The sequence below is a fragment of the Puma concolor genome, chromosome B4 (assembly GCF_028749965.1).
Source record: "Puma concolor isolate L17-30 chromosome B4, mPumCon1.1.hap2, whole genome shotgun sequence".
In the NCBI taxonomy this organism is placed as follows: Eukaryota; Metazoa; Chordata; class Mammalia; order Carnivora; family Felidae; genus Puma; species Puma concolor.
In genome coordinates this window covers 71659334-71684330 of record NC_141673.1, presented here as the reverse complement: position 1 = coordinate 71684330, position 24997 = coordinate 71659334, and the positions used below count along the sequence as shown (strand labels likewise).

The window sequence follows — 24997 nt, the reverse complement described above, 5'->3', positions numbered from 1 at the left end:
GTTACAAATTGTTAAGTAACTTGCCCATGGTATTATTCTTTCCATTTTTATATTTGTGGAAATTAAATCTTAAAGATACTAAAAAGTTCATACATCTTTTTATGAACTGAAGTCATAACATAAAGTAAGACCTAGATTCAAGGTCCAATCTCTTCATTTATACCACAGAATCCTGTATTATATAATACAATCCTGTTTCTGTGCCACATGCAATCTACACAAATTTGGGTTGCTGATTTTATTTAAAAAGCTTTGCTGTACAAGGCCAATATCTCTGATGAACCCAGATGCAAAAATTCTCAACAATATACTAGCAAACTGAATCCAACAATACATTAAAAAAAAATTATTCACCACAATCAAGTGAGATTTACTCCTGGGTTGCGAGCGTTATTCAGTATGTACAAACCAATCAATGTGATATGTCCTAGCCACAGCAATCACACAACAAAAAGAAATAAAAGGTATCCCAAATTTGTTAGGAAGAAGTATAATTTTCACTATTTGCAGATAACATACTATATACAGAATACCTAAGGATTCCACCAAAAAACTGCTAGAACTGATAAATGGCTTCACTAGAGTCACAGGATACAAAATAAATGTATAGAAATACTTGCCATTCCTATATATCAACAATGAGGCAGGAGAAAGAGAAATTAAGAAAATAATCTCATTTATAATTGCACCCAAAATAATATATACCTAGGAATAAACCTAACCAAAGAGGTGAAAGATCTATACTTTGAAAACTATAAAACACTGATGAAAGAAATTTTTAAAAAAGACAGAAAAACATTCCATGCTCATAGATTGGAAGAACAAACATTGTTAAAATGTCTATACTACCCAAAGCAATCTATACATTTAATAGAAATTCTATCAAAATATCAACAGCATATTTCACAGAACTCACCCTAAAATTTGTATGGAACCACAAAAGACCCCAAATAGTCAAAGCAATCTTGAATAAGAAAAGCAGAACTGGAGACATCACAATTCTGGATTTTAAGTTATATTACAAATCTATAGTGATCAAAACAGTATGGTACTGGCATAAAAATAGACACAAAGATCAATGGAATGGAACAGAAAACCCAGAAATGAACCCACAATAATATGGTCAATTAATCTTCAACAGAGCAGGAAAGAACTTCCAATAGGAAAAAGACAGTCTCTTCAACAAATGGTGTTGGGAAAACTGGACAGCTACCTGCAAGGGAATGAAACTGGACTACTTTGTTACACCATATACAAAAACAAATTCAAAATGGATTAAAGACCTAAATGTGAGACAGGAAACCATCAAAATCCTAGGAAAGAAGACAGGCAGTAATTTCTCTATCATTGATGGAACATTTTTTCTAGATAGGTTCCCAGAGGCAAGGGAAACAAAAGCAAAAGTAAACTATTGGGATTACATCAAAATAAAAACCTTCTGCACAGCAAAGGAAACAATCAATAAAACAAAAAGGCAACCTAAAGAATAGGAAAATATGTTTGCAAATTACATATCCAAAAAAGGGTTAGTATCCAAAATATATAAAGAACTGATACAACTCAACACCCAAAAAATAAGTAATCCAATTAAAAAATGGGCAGGAGACATGAACAGACATTTCTCCAAAACACATATACAGATGGTCAACAGACACATGAAAAGATGTGCATCACCACTTATCATCAAGGAAATGCAAATCAAAACTACAATGAGGTATCACCTCACATCTCTGAGAATAGCTAAAACCAACAACATAACAACAGGTGTTGGTAAGGATGTGGATGTTGGTACAGCCACTGTGGAAAACAGTAGGGAGTTTCCTCAAAGAGTTAACAATAGAATTACCTTATGATCCAGAAATCTCACTCCTGGGTATTTACCCAAAGAATACAAATACACTAATTCAAAGGGATACATGCACCCCTAGGTTTACAGCAGCATTATTTACAATATCCAAGGCATGCAGACAACCTAAGTGTCCATTGATGGATTGATGAATGGATAAAGAGGTGTATACACTTCTGTATATACCATATACAATGGAATATTACTCATCCATAAAAAAGAATGAAATCTCGGCATTTGCAACAACATGGATGATGCTAGAGTAATGCTAAGTGAAAAAAGTCTGTTAGAGAAAGACAAATACCATATGATTTCATTCATATGGAATTTCAGAAACAAAACAAAAAAAAATAAGCAAAGTGGAAAAAAGAGAGAGACAAACCAAGAAACAGACTCTTAACTGATGGTTTTCAGAAGGGAATGAGTGAAATAGGTGATAGGGATTAAGGAGTATCATGATGAGTACTGGGTGATTAAAATAAACACTTAAAATAAAATAAATAAATAAAAGTTTTTAACCAAAAAAAAGCTTTGCTGTATGAATCTATAAAACATGACAATCTGAAACACTTCCCATCCTTCATGTAAGATACTGGCCAATTAAATCTGATGAGCTAAACTTACAGAATAAGGTTTCATCAGGGGTATCTGGGTGGGTGGCTCAGTCAGTTAAGCATCCTACCCTTGATTTCTGTTCAGGTCATGATCTCACAGTTCAATTCGTGAGAACAAGCACCATGCTGAACTCTGCACTGACACTGAGGAGACTGCTTGGGATTCTCTTTCTCCCTCTCTTCTTTACCCCTCCCCCCGCTCATGTGAGCATGACCCCAGCACCTGCATACACTCTCTCAAAATAAATGAATAAACTTAAAAAAATATATATTTCATCAGTTCCATCCAATCTTAGGAATTGAATATACCCACTAAAGCAGTGATTTTCAAAATGTGGTACCTAGACCAGTAGAAAAAGCATCACCTGGGAATTTGTAAAAAGCCCTGCCCCAAACCCTCTAAATCAGAAACTCTGAGAACAGGACCCAGAAATCTGTTTAACAAGCCCTTTTGGTGATTTTAATGTATGTTAAAGTTTGAGAACCTCCTCTCTAAAAGAGTGACTGAGTCAAAGGAAGGACCTCCTTATAAGTTTTTAGGCTCTCTACCTTGGGTAGTGAAGTTCAATTGTTTTATTTACTTATTTGTTGTTTAATTTACATGAAGTTCAATTGTTTTAGAAAACAAGGTATTCTCTTCACTTAGGGAAAGCGAAGCAGAGCAGATGCATTCTACTTATCTCTGAATACTTAATTTTAATTAAAATAACTTTTAAAATATGAAATCAAGATTTATCGCCAATAAAACGTTAACAAACTAACTGCTTCAACTTTATACGTTTGTGCTGATGTTAACCATACTGTCATCAATAAGGTTAATTCTTAAAATTAGTGTAATTTGTAAGGCTTTATCTTCCACTAAAAACCAGACCCAAATATTTTTCCCAAGAGTCCTCTGGTTAATTCTATTTAATTCATTTGAAATTATTCATCTTTCACACAATTTTAACTAAGTTTGTTGAGGAAAATGGTAATGATTTATTAAATTACCTGTATATATAACTTTTCGATCCTGGTACTCAAAAAGAGACCTCTTCCTGTGCTTGTGTGTTTTTTCCCGAAATCTTACTGTTATTGCTACATTTGGATTGCCAGCACTATAATTGAGCTCAGGGAAAGATTTGGTTTCCACAAGGTTTCCAAACTTTTTGTTGACAAAATGGTGGACAGCTTTTCTGTGGTCTTTGTTTGTATCAGGTTTAAAAGTAAATTTGGAATTTTCTTTTTTTGCATCCAAATATTTAAAAAAGTCAAATGCTTCTTCTTCAGATACCAAGTGACAGAGTTCCTTATATTCAAGATTTGGTTTTACAACAATCTCACTGTTTTTACCTACAGTTATTAAAAAAGGAAATTTCTGCCTAATAGCACTGTGCAGAATAGCCCTCTGGTTTTTGTCAAGGATTCTGCCTAATGAGAATTCAGGAGATGATCCAATTAGCTCAGTTTTAGAATTCCACTTCTCTTTTATATCACAGGCAAAGTGATTCAGTAGTTCGTTAGTTTTTTCATCCAACAAGGTACCTAAATCATCAACTGTTTCTTCTTCGCCTTTGGAAGTTCCATCACTGATAGTATCTTCCCTTTCTGAACCAGATTGATGATATTGATCAGCACCAGAGCACCCAGCAAAAATACTAACTTCTTGGTTGCTTCCCTCTTCAAAGGATAAATTCTGAAGATCAAGTTTTGTCTTTTTGGCAAAGTTATTTGGCTCAGGTAGTACTTTACTAATCAGTTTACTTGGTGCCGTATTAACTAATTGTCCCTGTTCATCAATCTCTATAACAACAAAATCACTTGGTGAGCTTTTTATAGTGCCACAAAATCCAACATGATCAGTAACAAAACACAAAGAACTAAACCGGATTCTAAAATCTGTATCCTCTTCCATTCTTAAATAACAATGCCTACAAAAGAAACAAAGAGGCAGTCAGTTACCCAAAAGAAAAGTTATAGATAACAAGAAAAAAATAAATTTGCAGGATTTATTTTCTTTCTCCCTTTCAATCCTGGTCCCCTTAAAATACAAATTATTTCTATAAATAATGGGCATTTTGACTCTCCTATACCAAGATAAATAGGCAATCTTTTTCTCATGAAACTGATGATTTGCAACATTTCTTTCACCCATTCCAAGCTTCCATCTATTATCCAGAATTAAAATGGGTCCGTTTCAAGTCTGCTTTAAAAATACCATGTGTAGGCCGACAAAGAAGAGACCAGAACACAGACTTAAACAATGATTTGTCCAAACCCCATTCCTGAAAATTTCTAACTTAATTCCAGAGAATTTGTGGCTAGATTTGTATATATTAGGGGTTAGAGATGAGAGAAGGGACTAGAAGACAGGAGGAAATAGTCCAAATTGATAAATGAAACTTGCAATGTGATTATCCTTCAAAATAGGCTTAAATTGGGGCGCCTGGGTGGCGCAGTCGGTTAAGCGTCCGACTTCAGCCAGGTCACGATCTCCCAGTCCATGAGTTCGAGCCCCGCGTCAGGCTCTGGGCTGATGGCTCGGAGCCTGGAGCCTGTTTCCAATTCTGTGTCTCCCTCTCTCTCTCTGCCCCTCCCCCGTTCATGCTCTGTCTCTCTCTGTCCCAAAAATAAATAAAAAACGTTGAAAAAAAAAAACAAAAAAACAAAATAGGCTTAAATTAATCCAGAATCTTAAACCTTCTTGAAAGCCCAGTTACAAATTTTTACAGACACAAGTTTTCAAGGTTGATGCACAGAAAAATTCCAACCATACAACTGGCATCAGAGAGAAAAAAACCCTTACAGATGTTCTTGAAGCAGTAGATAAGAGAATCCTCTGAAGAAGCCTTTACTCACCCTTCGCATAACCCATGGCTACCATATCAGATAGTGCTATAAGAAAGATAAAATGCCCATGGACCCCATACTACTCAGTTCTGTGTGTTAACTACAATCTCTAGGTAATTTGTCATCATCTGAACCTTCACTCCATTTCTACAATGTATTCTACCAATCTGAACCAATTTAGCAAACCCCCACCCCCAATTATGCCATGTAGAAATCACAGCAAAGTCTCTATATCTTAATTTCTTAGACTAAATGAGGATATATTTATTTTCCTTCTTTCCGTGATTTCCTGCACAGTCTCCTCAGTTTCTTGCCATAACTGAAACCTGGCTATTTCCTCAGGCTTCTTCTCTAGTCTTCTCAAGTGAGGACTCTTTTTCCTTTGACACCCACCTAACTTAGGACCTGGAGATAGTAAATATTTTCTATTTGCCACAGCTCCAAACCATTTATCCCTCCTCTACCTCCCCAAATCCCAGCTCTTTCGAAGCTCATGCCATCAGGCTCTACCATCTGCTATCATCTTCTCTTTGATCCCCAGATGACTCTTCTTCATTCACTGATGCCTTTAGTGCCTCCCTCAATGTCTACCCAGCATGACTTTCACGTCCATCTACATGCATCATCTATTTAACACCACAGTCTTTGATCTCCACCTCAATCCACTTCCACGTCATCTTGGTCATAACCTTGACTTTCTCATCACAAAAAATTACATCAGCTTTAAGCATCTGGCTCTCTGATTACTGTCAAGAGATGACAGTACATGATGGCTGTCCTTTGATCACGCAGTACTTCCACCTCAGTAATTCTTATACATTGTGAAGGCCTCTCATCTGCTTCTACTACTAGCCTACCATAGTCCATTCTCCACATAGCCAGAATGATGATTTAAAAGGTAAATTAAGTCATATCACAATTCTCTTTAAAACCTCTGATCACATTTAGAATGAAATCCAAACTGCTTACCCTGGCTTCCAAAGACTTCTAAGATTCTGGCCTCTGTTTATTCTCCAAACTTATCTTGTATCCTTTACCCATTACCCACTATACTCCCAACCACACCGGCTTTCTTCAGTTCCTTTGTGTTAACTGTTCCTGCTGATTAAATTAGCCCTTCCCCAATGACATCCTCAGAGAGGTCTTCCCTGACTAATATGGTAAAGGAACCAGCAAGGCACTCTTTCACCAAACTCTATTCAATTTTCTGCACAGTATTTCTATCTAATAATTTTCCCTATTATTTACGGTAGACCTCTCACAACTACAATGTTAGCTCTATGGGAGCAAGAACCGTGTCTGCCTAATTGACTAATTATCTCACATTCAGAACAGCGTCAAGCATATAGTAAGCATGCAACCAATACTGACTGTTGAATAAATGAAACTAGTACAAAATAAGAGCTGTAAGAGTGAAGAGGAAGAAAAAAGAGATCACTCCGGCCTATGATAATCAGAAAAGGTGTAATGTGAGAAGTGGCCACCTAAGTCTTCAAAATTATTCAAGAGACAGAAATAAGGTAAAAACGTGTAAGTAACATACAAACAAAATATGCAATGTGCCAGGGAAAATTGAACAGTCCAGACACAGGAGTAATGTCTTACAGTACAGTTCTAGAAAATACAGTTTGGATTAGAGCCAAACTGCCAGTGAATGCCCTGCCAAGGACTTAGGATCTATTGAGTGGTCAATAGATGGCTACTGCAGGTGTTTGAGTAGAAAAATGGCACAATCCAAAAAGCTGTTTTAATAAGATGAATAATGGCAATGAGCAGGATGAATGTGATGAAGTATTCCAAGAGTTTCAAAGCAATGTGATCAAGAGCACTGTTTTAGGATTGGCCTTGTAAAGAATAAAGATCTACTCTCTCCCAGTAAAAGCAAGATGTGACGACATTCTAAACTACTAGGATAGGTAGAACTGAAAAGAACGTAATGATCAGGGAATTACAACAACCATCTTATAAAAGAATGTAGCTGAGCTGGAGGGGGCCAAGGAGCCCACGTGGAGTTAAACACAAATGTGCAGTGTTCCTAAACAGATTTCTTGATGCGGGTACAGGGTGGAGAGGGGAGTTTGAGTAGTTTGGCTAACCCAAGACAGGGTAATTGTTGGTTGAGGGTAGATTCTGGGGAGATGTTAGAAATGCAGCAGGTAGTGCTTTTTCCCCTCACGCTCTTTCTTCCAATGCCAACGCTCAGCCGAACTCACTCTTACTTGCTTCCTGTCACCAATTTGCAGAACTAGTCTCCGGCGGTGTTGCCGTCTGGCTAATCCGAAAGTACCCCCCAGACACAGCCAATGGCTCCACTTCTCCCTCCACTTCCCCCTCCTGTCCCAACGCACGATACTAGCCCATGTCGCCCTCCGCTTGCGGGCAAACAGTCGGGGGTCCCATTACTAATCACGTCATTGCCCCCCACAGAAACGCCAAAACTCGCAAGATTGACCCGGTCTACCTCACGTCCACGTTACGGAATTCCTGGGCACAAACCTGTGCGCAAGTCCGGAAGCGCTAAAATACTTAGCCTCCGACAGCGGAGTAATTAAAGGGGCAGGCTGCCACTTAAAGCAGAGCCTTACTCAAGACCCGGAATTTCTCTGCGGAGACGCCAGGACTTGCAAAGAGGAGGGGCGGGGTTTGGACGTGGGCGGGGTCTCGGGCTGGAACTAACAGGTGGGACCCTCCCCGCTCCGCTGCTGTTCCAAGTCCGGGTTGCCTCGCAGCCGGCTCAGCTGGGCGGTGCCCCGGCCGCCCAGGCGCCCCAGCCGCCCTGGCGCCCCGCTACTGGGCAGGTAAGGGATTCCCGCCGTGCGCGCCTTCTTCACAGGTCGTCCAAGATCTGTGCTCCGGCCTCCATCCCTCTGCCGCAAGGTTGTTGAGGGACGGTTTCGGAAGGAAAATAGCAAAGTGAGAAAAGTTAGAGAGGAAGTAGTTTGTGTGCGCACAGCTTGCTCCAGGCTAAAAACTTGGGTGGGTTCCCGAGGTTCAAAAAGTGAATAGGACCTGGGGAGGAGCCCGGGGCGTGGAGAGGCGTCACCAAGTTCATTGTGTGGCTGTGTCAGACCTCGCGTCCTGTTTCTCAACACCCAGGCGTTGTGTTGCGGGAACTAATTTACGAAATGAATCTCTTTTCCCGAGAACCAGGAAGTAAGGCCAGCTCCGGGCAGAGATGCTCGTGGCATGGAAAGCATTCTGGGCCTCCACAAGATTCTAATTAACTTGTCACTCTGGCCTCCAAGTTTCCAGGAAATTAGAAAGTGAAGAGGGCTGTCAGGATCAGGTAAGTACAGAATCAGATGGGAAAAGTATACCTGACAGCCTGGAGCAAGAGAGATAACAAAGGGATAAAAAGCAGACCCTGAGAAAGCGAGAAAATGCCATTTAAAATGGAAACAGATAGCTGTATTTGTGCTTGAAAAACTTACTGCCCAAGGAGCCCTAAGAGTGGAGAATATTAAAGCCAGCCTTTCCCCTTTCTAAGGGTAATCCTTGAAGAGATCGGTCAGAAAGTTCATTATCTCTTTTATTCTCTCAAGCTGAGCACTCATTTGAAGTTTGCTTTCTGCCTGTCCAATCCAAGCTCCTGATCCTGCGGGCCAAACTTGCACCTTACAGTCTTCTCCATCCTAGTAAATGTCAGGAAACGTTCAGGCCAAAAATCTTGGTGCAATCTCCTTGCCCTTCATATCAGCACATAGGATTCTATTTGCTCTACTTCAGAAAATATACAGCATCCTAAGACTTTGCACCTTTTCTGCTACCACCCAAGCCACCAGCACCTCCCACCTGGATTGTTCGTGTACTACTAATTGGTCACTCCCTGCCTCTCCACTCTTACTCCAATATCCTTTATTCTCAGCAGCAGCCCCAGTGTCCTTTTAAGACATGAATATAGAGTGTATGTCTCCATTCTCAAAGCCTCCACTGTCTTCTCACTCAGAGGATAAACAAAATCAATACAAAGGCTATAGGCTCTAGCCTACCTCTCTCATCTAATCTGCTACTTTCCTGCTCCTTCCTCTCCAGACTTAGCATCTCCTTGCTGCTCTCAGTGGGCCCACTCCAGACCTTTACATTTAGTATTCCTTTTGTCTCCAAGCTTCTCCCACAGATATCCCAATGTCTGACTTTCCCATTTCTTCAGACCTTTAATCACATGGCACTTTTTTACTGAGGCCTACTCTGACTACCCTCTTTAAAAATGAAACCCCTTCTCTATTTTTGTCCGCACTATGTAGCATAGTATAGAGTTTATTTGCTTATTGGCTATCTTCCTCTGTTAAAAATATAAGCCCCATGAGTTCAATTATTTTTTTCATATTTTCCTAATGTTTTATCTCTAGGAACTTAGATCAGTATCCAGCACAAAGTAGACTTCAGTCTACTTTGATTTATTTATTTTAGCATTCTGAAATATTCAATATTTCAGCCTGCTTGGGATTCTCTCTCTCTCCCTCTCTTCTCTGCCTCAAAATAAATAAATAAACTTGAAAAAACTAAATTAAATTTTTAAAATTAGTCTTTCATCCAACACAACTATTTTGAGTAGCTGCTAAAGCTCAATTTGGTTGGGTCCCTGCTTAGGAAAGCACACCATCTAGAAGAGAAGGCAGACACATTAAACAATAAAATATGATAATTGTTATGCTGGAAGAGTGACTGGTGACAGTTTGGAGCAAAGGAGATGATTATCAGGGAAAGCCAATAGTGCCTTTTGCATTGAGCTTGAAGAAATCCTAGGCATTTACCTGGTTGTCCTCAAGGTGATTGGGCAGTTATTTTACTGAGCCCTAAATGAATTCACCTTCTGCTTCACCAAAAAATAACGTTGTGTGAGAATTCTCCCTCTCCCTTCAAATATGTCTGTATCCAAACCTCTGCTTCCTCTTTTCAAGATTTGGAAGAATCTTCCTTCTATTCAAGGCTACATCTTCACCTATACTCTATTCACTATCCCTTTTTGTATCTTCAACCAGGCTTAACTCTAAAAGCAAATCTTAAACCAGCAGTTTTCAGGATGTTGTTGGTGTCCCCAAGTCTCTTTCAAGAGGTTTGTAGGGTCAAAATCGCTTATGAGTAAAAGATTGATTCAGAATGCAATGAACTTTAATGAAACAAAGTTCATTGATATGGTTTAGGAAATTATCTTTTATCAAGGTTCACTATAGTGTCAAAGAGAAAAATCTACTTTGTGAAAAGGCTATTAAAATACTGTTTCCAGCTATGTGTCTGTGTGAAGTTGGATTTTCTTCATATATGTCAACCAAATCAATATATTGCAGCAGATTACATGCAAAAGCAGATATGAGAATCCAGCTGTCTTCTGTTAAGTTGAACATTAAAGACATTTACAAAACTGTAAAATAATATCACACTTTTATTTATTTTGGAAAATGTATTTTTATCAAAATATGTATGCTAACATGTAATATGTTCATTATTTTTAATCAGTTAATGAATAAGTAATCTTTAAAGTTCTCAGTGTCAGTTTCTAAGAAGGTAACTATTGATAGATCTAACCAACATAAACAAAAACTCTTTGGAGTCCACAGAAATTTTTAAGAGTGTAAAGGGTACCAAGACCAAATTTGAGAACTGATGCCTTCTGTCTCTGTCTCTGGGTCTCCTTCCCTTCAAACCCAGATTTCTTGGAAAATGCACTTTTATCATTCACTCACTGCTCTATAAAAACTGTTCTTAAGTCATCCAGTTTCCAAATCTAACACACCCGTCAGTATTTATCAGACCTCTTTGGGTCTTTTATACCAACCTATCCCCTATTCTAGAAATCTCTGATATGCTATTGTCTTAGTTTTTTTTCTTACCTCCATGGCTAATCAATACTTTTTAAAGGTTCTTCTTTCTCTTAATTTCTTCATATTCTATATGTTCCTAATAGGCAACCTCATATTTACTTGTTGCTTCAACCAACAATTTACTTGTGAACATTTGAGAATGCTCATACACTGAGCATTCTTTACTTAAACCTCTCTCCTAAGCTCCAGACCATATATCTAGCTACTTAGTGCCAAATCCCCTAGATGGTGCCAGAGGTAGATATTTCATATTTAACATGACCATGAACACTTCATTTCCTCTATCATCTAACTGCCCAAGCCAAAAAACCAGGAATCAGCTTCTGGATTTCCCTCACTCTCCTCTCCCTCTAATATCTGATGTGTCGTTAAATTATTTCAATTTGGCCTCCTAAATCTTTGAGTCTTTTTTTCCCTCCATTCCTCAACTTTTTTCAGGCTTTCATTTCTGCTGACCTAGATTATTGCAAAGTCTTCAAACTGGTCTCTTTATCTCAATATACATCCCTTCAAATTTTTTTATCCAGGAGAATCCACTTAACCAAATAAGATCTCATGACACCTTTCTTTAAAATCCTGAAATGGCTTCCTGATAACTTTTAGTAGAAAGCTTAAACTCCTTGTCTTAATATCTGAGGTGCATGATGATTTGGCCCTGCCTACCTCTCCTACCTCTTCTCTTACTACTTAATGACATGCATCCCATGCGCCAGCCATAGCAAACTCCTTGCCTGAGCCTAATCCATGTTCTCCCTGCTATTCCTACTGCTTGGAATTTCCTTTTAGGTTTATCCTCATTCCTTTTCACTCATCCTTCTAATCTCCCACCCCACCTAAATCTGTCTTGATATGTTTCCTTTAGACTGCTTTGGCTTGATGCTCCTTCACTGGGCATCCACACCCTGCACACCCCTCTTGTAACATTTGTCATTCACTCTTTGTATCCCCTGCTGGACTGAGAAGCTTGAAAACAAAGATTTTTCTCCTCTCTGTAGCTCCCATCACTTAGTACATAGCCTGACATGTTTGTTTTTAATTTTTTTTTAAGGTTTATTTATTTTTGAGAGAGAGACAGAGAGACAGAGAGACAGAGCATCAGCGGGGGAGGGGCAGAAAGAGAGTGAGACACAGAATCTGAAGCAGGCTCCAGGTTCCAAGCTGTCAGCACAGACCCTGACATGGGGCTCAAACTCACGAACCCGCGAGATCATGACCTGAGCCAAAGTTGGACCCTTAACCAACTGAGCCACCTGGACGCCCCCAAAGCCTGACATGTTATTTGAACATACGAATATATGAAAGGATATGTCTTGTCTTTATAGAAAAGAGAATGACTCAAACAATGCATTGAGTTATAGAAGCAAGGACATATGGAATGAATTTTGGAGTAAGATACAGATTCGTGTACAAGTCTTCATTTACTACCTTTGTGAAGTAAAGATGTTAAAATTGTCTTCATCACTGTAAGGGTTAAGTGAAATATATGAATTACTTAGCATGGTACTAGACAACAAATTCATTCATTTCTAACATTTATCTGCAATATATACCACGTGCTAGTCACTAGTTTTATATTAGTGAATGAAAGAGCATAGTCCCTGAACTCATGGAGCTTATAATCTGATGGGGGAGGCAGGTACTAAACAAATAAATACATGATTACAGTTACATTGTGCAGTGATCAAAGACAATTAGGTTGAAGGCAGATAGACCTACTTAGATGCCATGGTCAAAGAAGGCCAAAGAGAAGAGAATATAAATATAGAGGCCTAGGATCAGGGAGACATTTGCTTCTTACTCTTTTATAGCTTCTGAATTTTGTACCACATGAATATATTTTTTACTCCAAAATTTAATTATGGTACATCTTAAAGTTAAAAATATAAGAGGATGGGGAGCCTGGGTGACTCATTCGGTTGGGCCTCAACTTCGGCTTAGGTCATGATCTCACAGTACGTGGGTTGTAGCCCCACGTCGGGCTCTGTGCTGACAGCATGGAGCCTGGAACCTGCTTCAGATTCTGTGTCTCCCTCTCTCTCTGCTCCTCCCCCGCTCATGCTCTGTCTCTCTCTTTCTCTCAAAAATAAGTAAACATTAAAAATTTTTAAAAATATATATATATGGAGGGAAGCAGGAAAATAATTGACAGAAGAATATCTAAATCTCTCTGTCTTGATGAATTAGAAGGAAAGGTTGCGGGGCGCCTGGGTGGCGCAGTCGGTTAAGCGTCCGACTTCAGCCAGGTCACGATCTCGCGGTCCGGGAGTTCGAGCCCCGCGTCAGGCTCTGGGCTGATGGCTCAGAGCCTGGAGCCTGTTTCCGATTCTGTGTCTCCCTCTCTCGCTGCTCCTCCCCCGTTCATGCTCTGTCTCTCTCTGTCCCAAAAATAAATAAACATTGAAAAAAAAAAAAAAAGAAGGAAAGGTTGCTACTTGCTAAAAATGAGAGGCATAGAGATCAAATAAAACCACATGGAAAGAGGGTAAGGTGTGAAATAGTCACTAAGGACAATAAGCTGAGAGAAGACAAGTAAAAGGATTAACAGCAGTGTTGAAGGCCCCATGGAAAAGGGGTCCCCATTAATTTGTATTCATACCAGTCCGCTCAGTTACCAGGTTCTCTTAGGTATATTCAGCAATGCTGTTGTACCAGTAAAATTGTGAAATCTATCCCTGGCTGATGCTCTCCAGGGTGCAGTGGCAAAAGAAAAAGGGGAATAAGGAAATAAAGGTTTGCTCTAGAGTGTAAAGTGGTGAACCACAGGGTTTGGCTTAGTAGAGAATGAATTATGATCAGATAGGTCTGCTGGATTCAAATAATGTGGAACATTTGAAAAAGAGATATTATAGTAAAAGTTGACTATTTACCGTGTCTTTTAATGCTACTCAAATTATTTCAGTACATTTTTTTTTTTACTTCTACCAAAGAGTGGTGGTAAATGTTTCATAGTAAATAAATACTAATTGAGAAAAATATTTTAAATTAAAAAATAAATCTCTGTTATTTAATAGATTTGATTCCTGAATATATTTACAGGAATTTTTCCGAAAAAGTAAATTTTTTACTCCTTTGGATAAATTATACTTGGGAAATGTCAGTGTCAGAAAAAGATTCTTCCATTTTTTATTGATAATTATAGGTAGAGAAAGTAAGTAAGAACAGAGGACAATTAAACAAATAAACCACAATTTTAATTTCTTCTTAGGATATCAGTTAGTTGACTTTGGAGTGTTCCTTTATTATGGTGTAATCAGTTGCCAACATTTCATATACTGTAGAAAAATGTGATTTATAAGCTTACAGATGTCATCACTAAAACTACTGTAAAATTTTAATGAGAATTTTCCACATTTTAGGAAGAGAAGATGAATAAACCCATAACATCTTCAACATATGTGCGCTCCCTCAATGTTGGACTAATCAGGAAGCTGTCAGATTTTATTGATCCTCAAGAAGGATGGAAGAAGTTAGCGGTAGCTATTAAAAAACCATCTGGTGATGATAGATACAATCAGTTTCACATAAGGTAACCTATAAAATTCTCTTCCTTTTTAAATTCTTACATCACAATCTAGAATGATGAATAGATGTAAATACTGTCTAATGTTGCAATTCAGAAAGTAAAACTCTCTCTCTCTTTTTCCTCTGTGTGTGTGTATGATTTTTTTATTCCTTCTCCATTATGTTAGCTTGGCTAGTATTGTGATCTTGCAAATAAGTTTTTGGGTTAGAATCAAGATTCCTACTTTTACTATAGTTTTCTGTTTAGCAAGCTGAGAACAGTTCCCTCTGCCTCACACTTGTCATTTCCAGATTGAACATAGGATATTATAAGCATCTCTAGTAAAATTCTAAGTGTATAAATCTCTACTCCACCTTACCAGTGTACTTTGGGAGTTCTTCAAATTAACATTTTAAAGTTGCTTATAAATGTACACATCTATAAACAGAATTCTTAGTTCTTAGGATTTTTCAACACTATCTTCAGATAATTTCATTCTTTGTCTACTTATCTCTGCTTGATTTAGTGTAAAATACAAGTACAGATTTTATTTTTGAAGCTATTACTTCAGCTCAAACCTATATCAAAATCTGTCTTTCGAAGTAAGAGGAAAAGACATTAATTTATGATTTTCAGCATTAACCTAATAAAGATCCCAAAACTTTAACTTCTTAGTCCTTCTAGGAAGTGTTTCCTCATATGAAGGATAAACACTTTAAGTTACTTGAAAGAAGTTTAAGATTAAACCTTGAAAGGCAACTTTCAAAGATAGTTTACTGATACACTATTAAAACCTTCTGGGGGCACCTGGGTGGCTCAGTCAGTTAAGCGGCCAACTTCGGCTCAGGTCATGATTTCGCTGTCAGTGAGTTTGAGCCCCGCGTCGGGCTCTGTGCTGACAGCTCAGAGCCTGGAGCGTGTTTCAGATTCTGTGTCTCCCTCTCTCTGACCCTCCCCCGTTCATGCTCTGTCTCTCTCTGTCTCAAAAATAAATAAACGTTAAAAAATTAAAAAACAACAAAAAACCTTCTGGAGAATGGTTGAAGCAGTGGGGGGGGGGGGCGGAGAAAAAGCTCTTCTCTACAGATTAATGGTAACAAATAATTATTGAAAAAATGATAGAAAAGTTACCAATTTACAACCATTCTTCATGCAAGACTCATCAGTGATGCTAAAACGACAAGATGAAAAGTTGTCAATGAACAAGATATGCATAAGATTTCAAAGTATTATCCACAGGTTACTTATGAATTATGAAGGGTAATGGTGCTTTTACAAAGAAAAAATCTGAAGTATACCTCCTTAACCGAGTAATCAAACTTTGGGTCACTAATAATGGTACAGACTGCATTATGTGCCCTCTGGATGTGATACAGTGGGAAGAACATATTGTCACCTATGTAGTGTTCTTACCCAACATTTTTAACCTGAATTTAATCATGAGGAAGTAGTCAGACAAATATAGACTGTGAGACATTGTACAAGGTGTCTGGCTTCCACTGTAAAGCCTGTGTGCATACACATGTGCTCCCGTGCACACACATACAGGTAAAGGGAGAGGGCAAGAACACAAGTGTGACAAAGTGTTATCAACTGGTCAATTAGTGCTTCTAGGTGAAGGGTAAATGGTTGTTCATGGTATTATTCTTTCAACTTTTATGTAGGTTTGAAATTTTTCAATGTAAAAAATTTGGAGGAAAACCAGAAAAAATTGTTACATTTTTGTTAGTTTCCAAACTAATTTTTAAAGAAATAAGAACAAAAAACTGACCTGTTTTTCCTTAATTTAACTAAAATGTAATTAAGATCAAAGGAATAATTCTCCAAGTTCATGTATAGTATTGTATTTCATTAAACAGGAGGGTTTATTGAAAATCATATGGCTGGGGGTGCCTGCGGAGCTTAACTGGTTGAGCGTCCAACTTCGGCTCGGGCTGTGATCTCATGGTTAGTGAGTTAGAGCCCCGCATCAGGCTTGCTGCTGTCAGCACAGAGCCTGCTTCGAATCCTCTGTCTTCTGTGTCTGCCTTTCTCTTTTTCTCTCTCTCTCAAAAATAAACATTAAAACAAAATTTAAGGGGCGCCTGGGTGGCTCAGCTGGTTAAACGTCTGACTTCGGCTCGGGTCATGATCTCACCGTTTGTGAGTTCAAGCCCCATGTCAAGCTCTGTGCTGACAGCTAGGAGCCTGGAGGCTCCTTCAGATTCTGCGTCTCCCTCTCTCTCTCTGCCCCTCCCCAATTCGCACTCTGTCTCTCAAAAATAAATAAACATTAAAAAAAAAATTTTTTTTAAACTCATATGGCTAGCAGAGTTATTAAGTCAGGTAGGGAAGAAATATAGCTTAGTAGGTTGAAAGCAGACCCTTATGTCAAATGAGATCTAAATTTGGATCTCAATTTAGATACAGTTTTTTGGCTGTGTGGCTATGGGCTGGTTATTTTACCTCTTTATGCTTTGCTTTCTCATTCATAATTAGTACTACATTTGTAGTATCTTTGAGAATTAAATGAGTTTATGTGGGTGTATCCCATGGCCCACTGAGCAGATACTCAGTAAGTACTCAATATATGCTAACCTATAGTATAATCACCTTCAGCATCTTTTTCCTTTCTGCCTATCTTCCCAATTTTCTGTAATTCTGGCTGGTTCTTCTGCTGCCCCTTTCCTTTAATACTATAGGAGATGGTATGGGCCAGATAAGGGCATGAGGGAATAATTCCTATTTTCATGTTAAGCCTATTTACATACTAATTTTGTTTCTTTGTTGCTTGCTTTTAAGGAGATTTGAAGCATTACTTCAAACTGGAAAAAGCCCCACTTGTGAATTACTGTTTGACTGGGGTACCACAAATTGCACAGTTGGTGATCTTGTGGATCTTTTGGTCCAAAATGAGTTTTTTGCCCCAGCAAGTCTTTTGCTACCAGGTAAACTTGAGCATGAGTAGGGCATCAACGATTAGGGTGCAAAGGCAAGTGGCAGAAATGGGAACATGTCTTCTTACTTGGACTTTTTTCTCCTAGTAGATGAACTTTACATTTGAGACTCCTTTTCATTCTTTCCACCCTCCCCAACTCAAAAAGCACCCCAGACATAGGGCACTGTGGACTTGCTACTGAGGAGAAGGAGGCCTCGTGACTGGGCCTGAGCCCACCATTCAAGTCAGGTAGTTTTGTGCCAGTAGGAAGTGTAGAAGGATGAAAATTAGTTTTGGGGTGTTTTTGGTTGGTTGGTTGGTTGGTTGGTTGGTTGGTTGGTTGGTTTTGTTTGTTTGTTTTTAGCTCTTGATTTTCTTTACCCTTAACCTCCACCCTCATGGGACTCTGTGATCATGATATCCTTACATTGTATTCTGGTGGGTTACTGTCTAGATGCCTTCCTAATAGCCTTATTTCCCTTTGATGCCATTTATGCTAGCAGTTGTCACTTTTCAGTGTGCAATAGAATCCCTTGTTCTTGTTAAACAGGTAGCTTCCTGGTTGTATCAGAATTCTTGACTTGGGTTAAGGTCTATGTTTTTAAACAAGCACTTCAGTGCTCTGATGTAGGTGGCTCATAGACTTTTTGAAAACATCGCCTTACCCTTTCTAATCACCTTAACCCCAAACTCACAAATTCATACTAGGTAGCTTATCATGTGTGCTATGAGAAAATGGGGTTGACATGTGGAAACTGAAGTGATGTCAAATGAACCAAGTTCCTAGTTTAACTTTTGGACAAACACTTTTCCGTATTAAAGAACAACTTGTGACTTCATTTGGCAGATGCTGTTCCCCAAACTGTTGATACACTACCTGCTAAAGAAGCTGTAACAGTTCCGCAGAAAGAAATGCCTCTCTGTGGCAAAGACAGGACATTTGTGTTACCTGTGCAGGATCTTGAACAAAACTATATGCCCCCTGACTCCTCAAGTCCAGAAAATACAAGTTTAGCAGGCAGTGATACACGTAAGTAACATATGCAGTGCTTTCCCCTGGCGGGTTTGTCATTAAGCCCATCACTGCTTTGAAATAAATCTCTCCTTTTGTTTGTGCACACTGGCAATAGCTCTTTGGTGGGTTTTCTTTTTTTCCCTCCTGACCTATTAAGCACCATCTTCATTGTATTAGTGTGTTATCAGTGAGTACAGTCAACAGAATATACAAACAACCATAGAAATATGAAAAAATGTATAAATATTTACATAACTTGAAAAGGTCATTTTGTAAAGAAAATAAGTGACTAGAGTTTTGGGTGGAGGACCACCAAACAGAATTCTCAAGATAAAACTTAAATTTTTAGTTTAAAATATAGCTTTACTCTCTCCTATCCTGTCTAATCCAAAGTTTAAATATTTGTGTATACATGAAATAATCAAGTTGAGAAAACACTGAAGTTATTAAAACCAATATCCTTTTTTATTGAAGCACTTTTTTTTCTTATTTCATTGACATTATAGGTTTTCACAGCTTTTCATTTTATGAATTGAAGAATGTCACAAATAACTTTGATGAAAGGCCCATTTCTGTCGGTGGCAACAAGATGGGAGAGGGCGGGTTTGGAGTTGTGTATAAAGGCTGCATGAACAACAAAACTGTAGCAGTGAAGAAGCTTGCAGCAGTAAGTTACATCTTTAGGAGTAAAAAGAATTAAAGGAAAAAGTTGCTTCCTAGGGTGCTCTATCTTAAGCTTTAAATTAGTCCTTAGGAAATACATTATTTCAGAGCATATTTTCTTTAAACATCTTCTAAGCTGGTGGTTCTGAACACTTAAAATTTTGTTGAAAGCTATGGATCCTGTCCCTACAAAAATGTAGTTATGGGCATACACATATAATTGTATATATAATTTTGGAAGAATCACAAAATAAAGTTGAGAAGCCCTGTTCTACATAGTGCTTTTATGCATAATCAAGATTAAAATGGGAAGACACTAAGAGAATTTTGTAAAAATAACTTTCTTATGTTACTGTTCTCATTTAAAAATGAAGTTTAAAAATTATACAGTAAGAAAAAAGATTGAAAAAATTCTTGTCTAGATCCCTCATTCCCATTGCTACTAGAGTGTTCAGCATGTAGTTGATTTGTTATATTATAAATCTGTTATTATGTTTTAGAAATATCCATATAATACATATTTATATGATAAAAATAGTCACCCATTGTCACATACAGTACAAATACTTTTGCAGGTTTTGTTGTTCTTTTTGCCTTCAGATTTGCTTATGTTTTCTTACAGCAAATTTTTTCTTCAGAATGTTTATACAATGAAGTCTCACATTATTTCATTTTGTTCCTACAGTAACTGAGACTTATATGGTTATATGGTTTTTAAGGTTTTTTTCCTTCTGCTAACTAGCCATAGGACCTTGAACAAATCAGTAATATTTCCAGTTCTCGGTTATTCTACAGAAGGGAGAGAATAATGCCTTACTATTTTAAAGAAAGCAAGATCAGCCAGGCAATCGCTTGTGCCTCCTTCTAGCTTTAGGAGCCTTAAGGTTATCATGTTGTATTATATTACATATTATTTTTTCAGATGGTTGACATTAGTACTGAAGAACTGAAACAGCAGTTTGATCAAGAAATAAAAGTTATGGCAAAGTAAGTTAATTTGACAGTGTGGTATAATGGAAAAGAGCAGGACAAGAAGCAGGGGGCCTGGTTTCTTACCCAGAGTATGCCATGAACTAGTGATATTTTCAGATATGTAAAATTAAAATAAAGGGTTCAGATTAGAGGAATTGAAAGAATTTTGACTCTATAATTCTGTGACTGCATATGCTTATATGCCTGTAGATAAAACAGCAGTTATTATTTTAAATCATAGCAAAGTTACAAAGGATTTCAAATATCTTCCATTATCCTCTGCTGCTCCCAAAATTCATGACAGATAAATTATAGAGATACAAAAAAAAAAAAAATTATAGAATAATAGGCCCTTAGATAACAACCCTAAACCAGGAAAAAGTTATATGCCAGAATGCTTAGAAAATTTTGACCCAGTATGCTTGAAAATTGTTGGGTGTCTTCAGGAAGAATAAGGGAAACAAATCAGGAAATTATTCTAATAATTGTAGTGCAGTGTATTTTATGTGTGTGACCTCATTTAATCCTCATAAAGGTTATTGTAACCTCCCTACCTTTTTTTTTTCATTGAGATTTAGAAACATTAAGTAACTTGCCCGAGGCCACATAGCCAGTAAAAATCAGATCTGCCTTTCATATTAGGATCTGATTCCAGAGCTTGACCTTTTTTCTTTTTACTTTTTTTTAAACGTATTTTTTTAATATTGAAATGTAATTGACATACAGCGTTCTATTAGTTTCAGGTGTACAACATACCGATTCGGCAGTTCTCTACATTACTCAGTGCTCACCACCATAAGTGTAGTCACCCTCAGTCACTATACAATTCTAATGAGATTTACCAGTTTATACTCAGTTACACCCATTGCTATAAATTACCGATTCTGGTTGCTTAACCTCAAGAAAGAAAGAACAGACTGGAATTAATTCAGTGACAGTAAAAATAATGCATACTGATTTAAAAAAAAAAAAAAAAACCTCTTTCAGGATTTTGTTCCCCCTACTCTAACACCGACTCTCCAATCCTAAAAGTAATTTGTCCAAAGTAGATAATCTACGAAATACGGGAATATATATTTACAGTAATAAAAATCATCCCTTAAATATATCACTCAGAGATAACCATGACTAATATTTTGATGTACTTGCCTCATGATGTGTGTATACGATTTTCCCATGTCATTAAAAATAATTTTAAAACATTTTGTTATCATACATTAATTTCAAGGTATTATATGTTAATTATTTGGCATATATGATGATTATATTTTATTTAACCATTACCCTACTAGGTTAATTTCTAATTTTCAACATTACAAATTAAAGCTCCATTAAATCTTGTTGTACATAAATCTTTAAATGCAGCTCTGCATATTTCATCAGGTAGAGTCCTAGAAGAATTACTCATTCAGAATTCATGAGCTTCTTAAAAACTTTTCAAGTACATGTCCAAATAAGGCTTTATAAATAGTGATTTATACTCCTGCCAGCAATGTATTACAATGTCCAATTTCACCTTTACCTCACCACCGTTGAATATTATCACTGTTTTTTAACAAGTACCAATTTTTGGATCTTACTAGCAAAATAACCCTGGCCAAGTTTCTTAACAGTCTATTCATTAGTTTTTTCATCTATAAAATGGGATAATAGTGTTTACTTCATTAAGTTATTGTGAGACTTCAATAAAACAAAGCAGGTAAATCATTTACTGCAGTGCCTTGTATATAGTATAAAGTCATCAAATGTTGCCAACTCATTTTAAAAATGTGCCAGTTTGGTGGAAAATAGAGCACTTACTGTTTTAATTTGTACTTCTTAAAATATTTATGAGGACAGACTGATTTCAAATTAAAGTCTGATTTGAAATAATGAAATGTCAGAATTTTAGATGATATTGAATCAAAATGAGTAAGCACGTGGATGGAATGTTATCATGTTCTAAGTATATTTCTAGGCTCTCATGTATTTGCTCATTCAATTCTCAGAGCATCCGTGTTATGTAATCGGTATTACTATCCACATCTGGTAAAGTTGCTGAAGTTCAGTGAGGTTGTTAACCTGTTAACTGTTAATTTGGCCTATAGGTCAAATATCCAGAGGGTGGCAAAGCTAGGCTTTAAACTTAGGACTTTGCCCACTTTTCTTTCTACTTTGCCTTGGAAACCTAAGGTTTTGTTATGTTTCAGCTCTCTTTAGTTTTATTCAAGTATATAAAGAAACTCAAATTAGGTTATAAATAACATATCATTAAAGATCAGAAATGTGTAAATTAGATGTGGTTAAAGATCACACGTCTATAAATCAGTGCTTTGGATATGTTAAAAAGTTCTTGAAAAGATTGTCATACCAGTTTCAGCAGACTTGTTGAAATCTTGCCTGTACTATCATTGAAAATTGTGCTACGCAAAGGTAAATATCAACCCAAGTCCTTAACCAAACTGTCACAAGTTCCAAAGTTCTAAAGTATTGAGCTTTTACTATAAAATGGAAAAAGGGGTTGCTTCTAATGTTGATCAGTATTGTCTGAAAGAACTGTTTGCAGAAAATTATAAGCGGTTGTAATAAATATACATACTATAAACATACGTATTATAATATAATGATACATAGCATATCAATATTTTCTTACTCCTTTTTTTCTGTTAAAGTTCCAAATTGAATAACCTTCAACCTACAGCTGAATGTATGTATGTATCATAATAATTTTGAGTGCAAAATTATTTGTCGTAGGTGTCAACATGAAAACTTAGTAGAACTACTTGGTTTCTCAAGTGATGGAGATGACCTCTGCTTAGTGTATGTTTACATGCCCAATGGCTCATTGCTGGACAGGCTGTCCTGCTTGGTAAGATATTTGTTCATCATATTGCTTGGCTTTCTGTTTATGTGTTGGAATATGAATATTCACTTTGTGACAAGGTTATTTGAACCACATTAATCTTAATATTTTTCTTGTTCTTTGAAAATTATACAGCTGATAGGTAAACAACTGGGATTGCCATTCTATTAGGCAATAATCTTAAACATAAAATTATCAGTCAAGACTAGTCTTTGAAGATGCTCTTATATATTTTTATTGTCAAATAAGAAATGGTAACTCCGGTTTGATCTTATTGAGAGATTATTTTTGAACAGTTTTTAAAAATTGCAATTCTAAATCTGGGTGATATGATATCATTTTCAGCAGTTGCTGAGAAAGTTGTTCTTTTTTTTAATGGGTTGGTTTCTTACTTTATAAGGATGATACTCCACCACTTTCTTGGCATATGAGATGCAAGATTGCTCAGGGTGCAGCTACTGGCATCAGTTTTTTACATGAAAACCATCATATTCATAGAGACATTAAAAGGTAAATGCTACTCTTAAAAAGCTTTTGGAGAACCATCTTTAAAAAATAACTTGCTCTAGGGGCGCCTGGGTGGCTCAGTTGGTTGAGTGTCCGACTTCAGCTCAAGTCATGATCTCGCGGTCTCTGAGTTCAATTTCAAGCCTCGGGTCAGGCTCTGTGCTGACAGCTCGGAGCCTGGAGCCTGCTTCCCATTCTGTGTCTCCCTCTATCTCTCTCTCTCTCTCTCTCTCTCTCTCTCTCTCTGCCCCTCCCCTGATCATGCTCTGTCCCTCTCTCTCTGTCAAATATAAACAAACATTTTAAAAAAATTTTTTTAAAGAATAACTTGCTCTCACTCTTTCAATTCATATTCATATGCATGTCTTAACTTATGGCACCCCATGAAAGGTCTTCTCATTAAGATGTTCTATAATTTCCTTTATTACAAACCCAGTGATCTATTTTTAGTGCTCATCCTACATGGCCTTTCTTTTTTTTTTAATAGCATGGCATTTTGTTTTTCTTGACCACTTTTACCTTGTCAAAATTATTTTCGAGGTCACCATTATTTTCTGAATCACTTTCATCCTCCATGGGTGCATTTCAGGTCTCTTTCTTCTTACATAAGTAACAAATATTAATTGAGCACCTACCATATGGTAGGCACTGAAGATAATATATTTAGCAAAAGTAGCACTTGTTGCATTTGACATCAGACGAATGATCACAAGATCATAAAAAACTTTAGTGTGCAGTATACAGTATTTAATATAAATATTAGTATAAAGAAGTGTTCTCTGAGGATGTGATATTTTAGCAGAGATCCAAAGAATGAGTGGGAAATAAGTGGGCTCAAGTTGAGGGTGGCTAAAGAAGGTAGGGAAAACAGCATTCTGCATTTGTGAAACCAATGTTGAGAGGGAGCATGGGGTCATGATGAATTAATTACAGGAAGTGAAACGAACACAGTTATAACTGAAGTGCAGAAATGGAAGGAATGATTGATACAAGATAAATTTATAGAAATCAGCAAGGAGCTAAACCCTGTAGGATTTAATAGACTAAGGTAAGGACTTTATTTTTATCATCAAATAACCAGATGCCGTTGAAGAATTATAAGTAGGGATGTGGCCTCATGTTTAAGTTTTGAGAAGGTCACTTTGACTCTCAGTGTAGAGAACAGTTTGTAAGAAGGGAGAGTTAGGCTTTCACAGAAGTCTTGGTGATAGCTGTTCATATCAAAAGAAGTGGGCAGATTTGAGAGATTTAAGATAGCAGAACCTGCTGATATCTTGGCTGCAGAGGGGTCAGGAAGAGGGACATGTCAGGAATGACTCCTGGATTTATAGCTTCCTGAATTGCATTCTGGGATGATGTGTGGAAGAGGACCAGGTTGAGGGTTGAGAATATGAATTCTCTTTTGTACATGTTATGTTTAAGATTCTCTTAAGATATAGAAGTAGAGATGTTAAACAGACAATGTGAT

The 24997-nt window shown here is 37.2% G+C and overlaps 2 protein-coding genes across 6 annotated transcripts in view; one reads left to right on the top strand and one right to left on the bottom strand.

Annotated features, from left to right (window-relative positions):
• Positions 1–7807, bottom strand: part of PUS7L (pseudouridine synthase 7 like) — a 33206-nt gene extending 25399 nt beyond the window's left edge. The window contains exons 1-2 of one of the 2 annotated variants that reach the window (XM_025930523.2): positions 7742–7807; positions 3451–4370 (exon numbers count right to left, since the gene is read on the bottom strand). In XM_025930523.2, coding sequence (XP_025786308.1) covers positions 3451–4354 — 904 coding nt within the window. In that variant the 5' untranslated portion in view covers positions 4355–4370; positions 7742–7807. The remainder of the gene's footprint in view (positions 1–3450; positions 4371–7741) is intronic. The other variant, XM_086713610.1, reaches the window with a different exon arrangement.
• The window catches only part of IRAK4 (interleukin 1 receptor associated kinase 4), an 87262-nt gene that overhangs the window by 53654 nt on the left and 8611 nt on the right, over positions 1–24997 (top strand). The window contains exons 1-8 of one of the 4 annotated variants that reach the window (XM_025930825.2): positions 7932–8087; positions 14468–14637; positions 17395–17540; positions 18378–18560; positions 19052–19212; positions 20131–20195; positions 22914–23028; positions 23423–23532. In XM_025930825.2, coding sequence (XP_025786610.1) covers positions 14477–14637; positions 17395–17540; positions 18378–18560; positions 19052–19212; positions 20131–20195; positions 22914–23028; positions 23423–23532 — 941 coding nt within the window. In that variant the 5' untranslated portion in view covers positions 7932–8087; positions 14468–14476. Of the gene's footprint in view, positions 1–7931; positions 8088–8555; positions 8576–14467; positions 14638–17394; positions 17541–18377; positions 18561–19051; positions 19213–20130; positions 20196–22913; positions 23029–23422; positions 23533–24997 lie in introns of those variants that run through there. The other 3 variants (XM_086713612.1, XM_086713611.1, XM_086713613.1) reach the window with 3 other exon arrangements.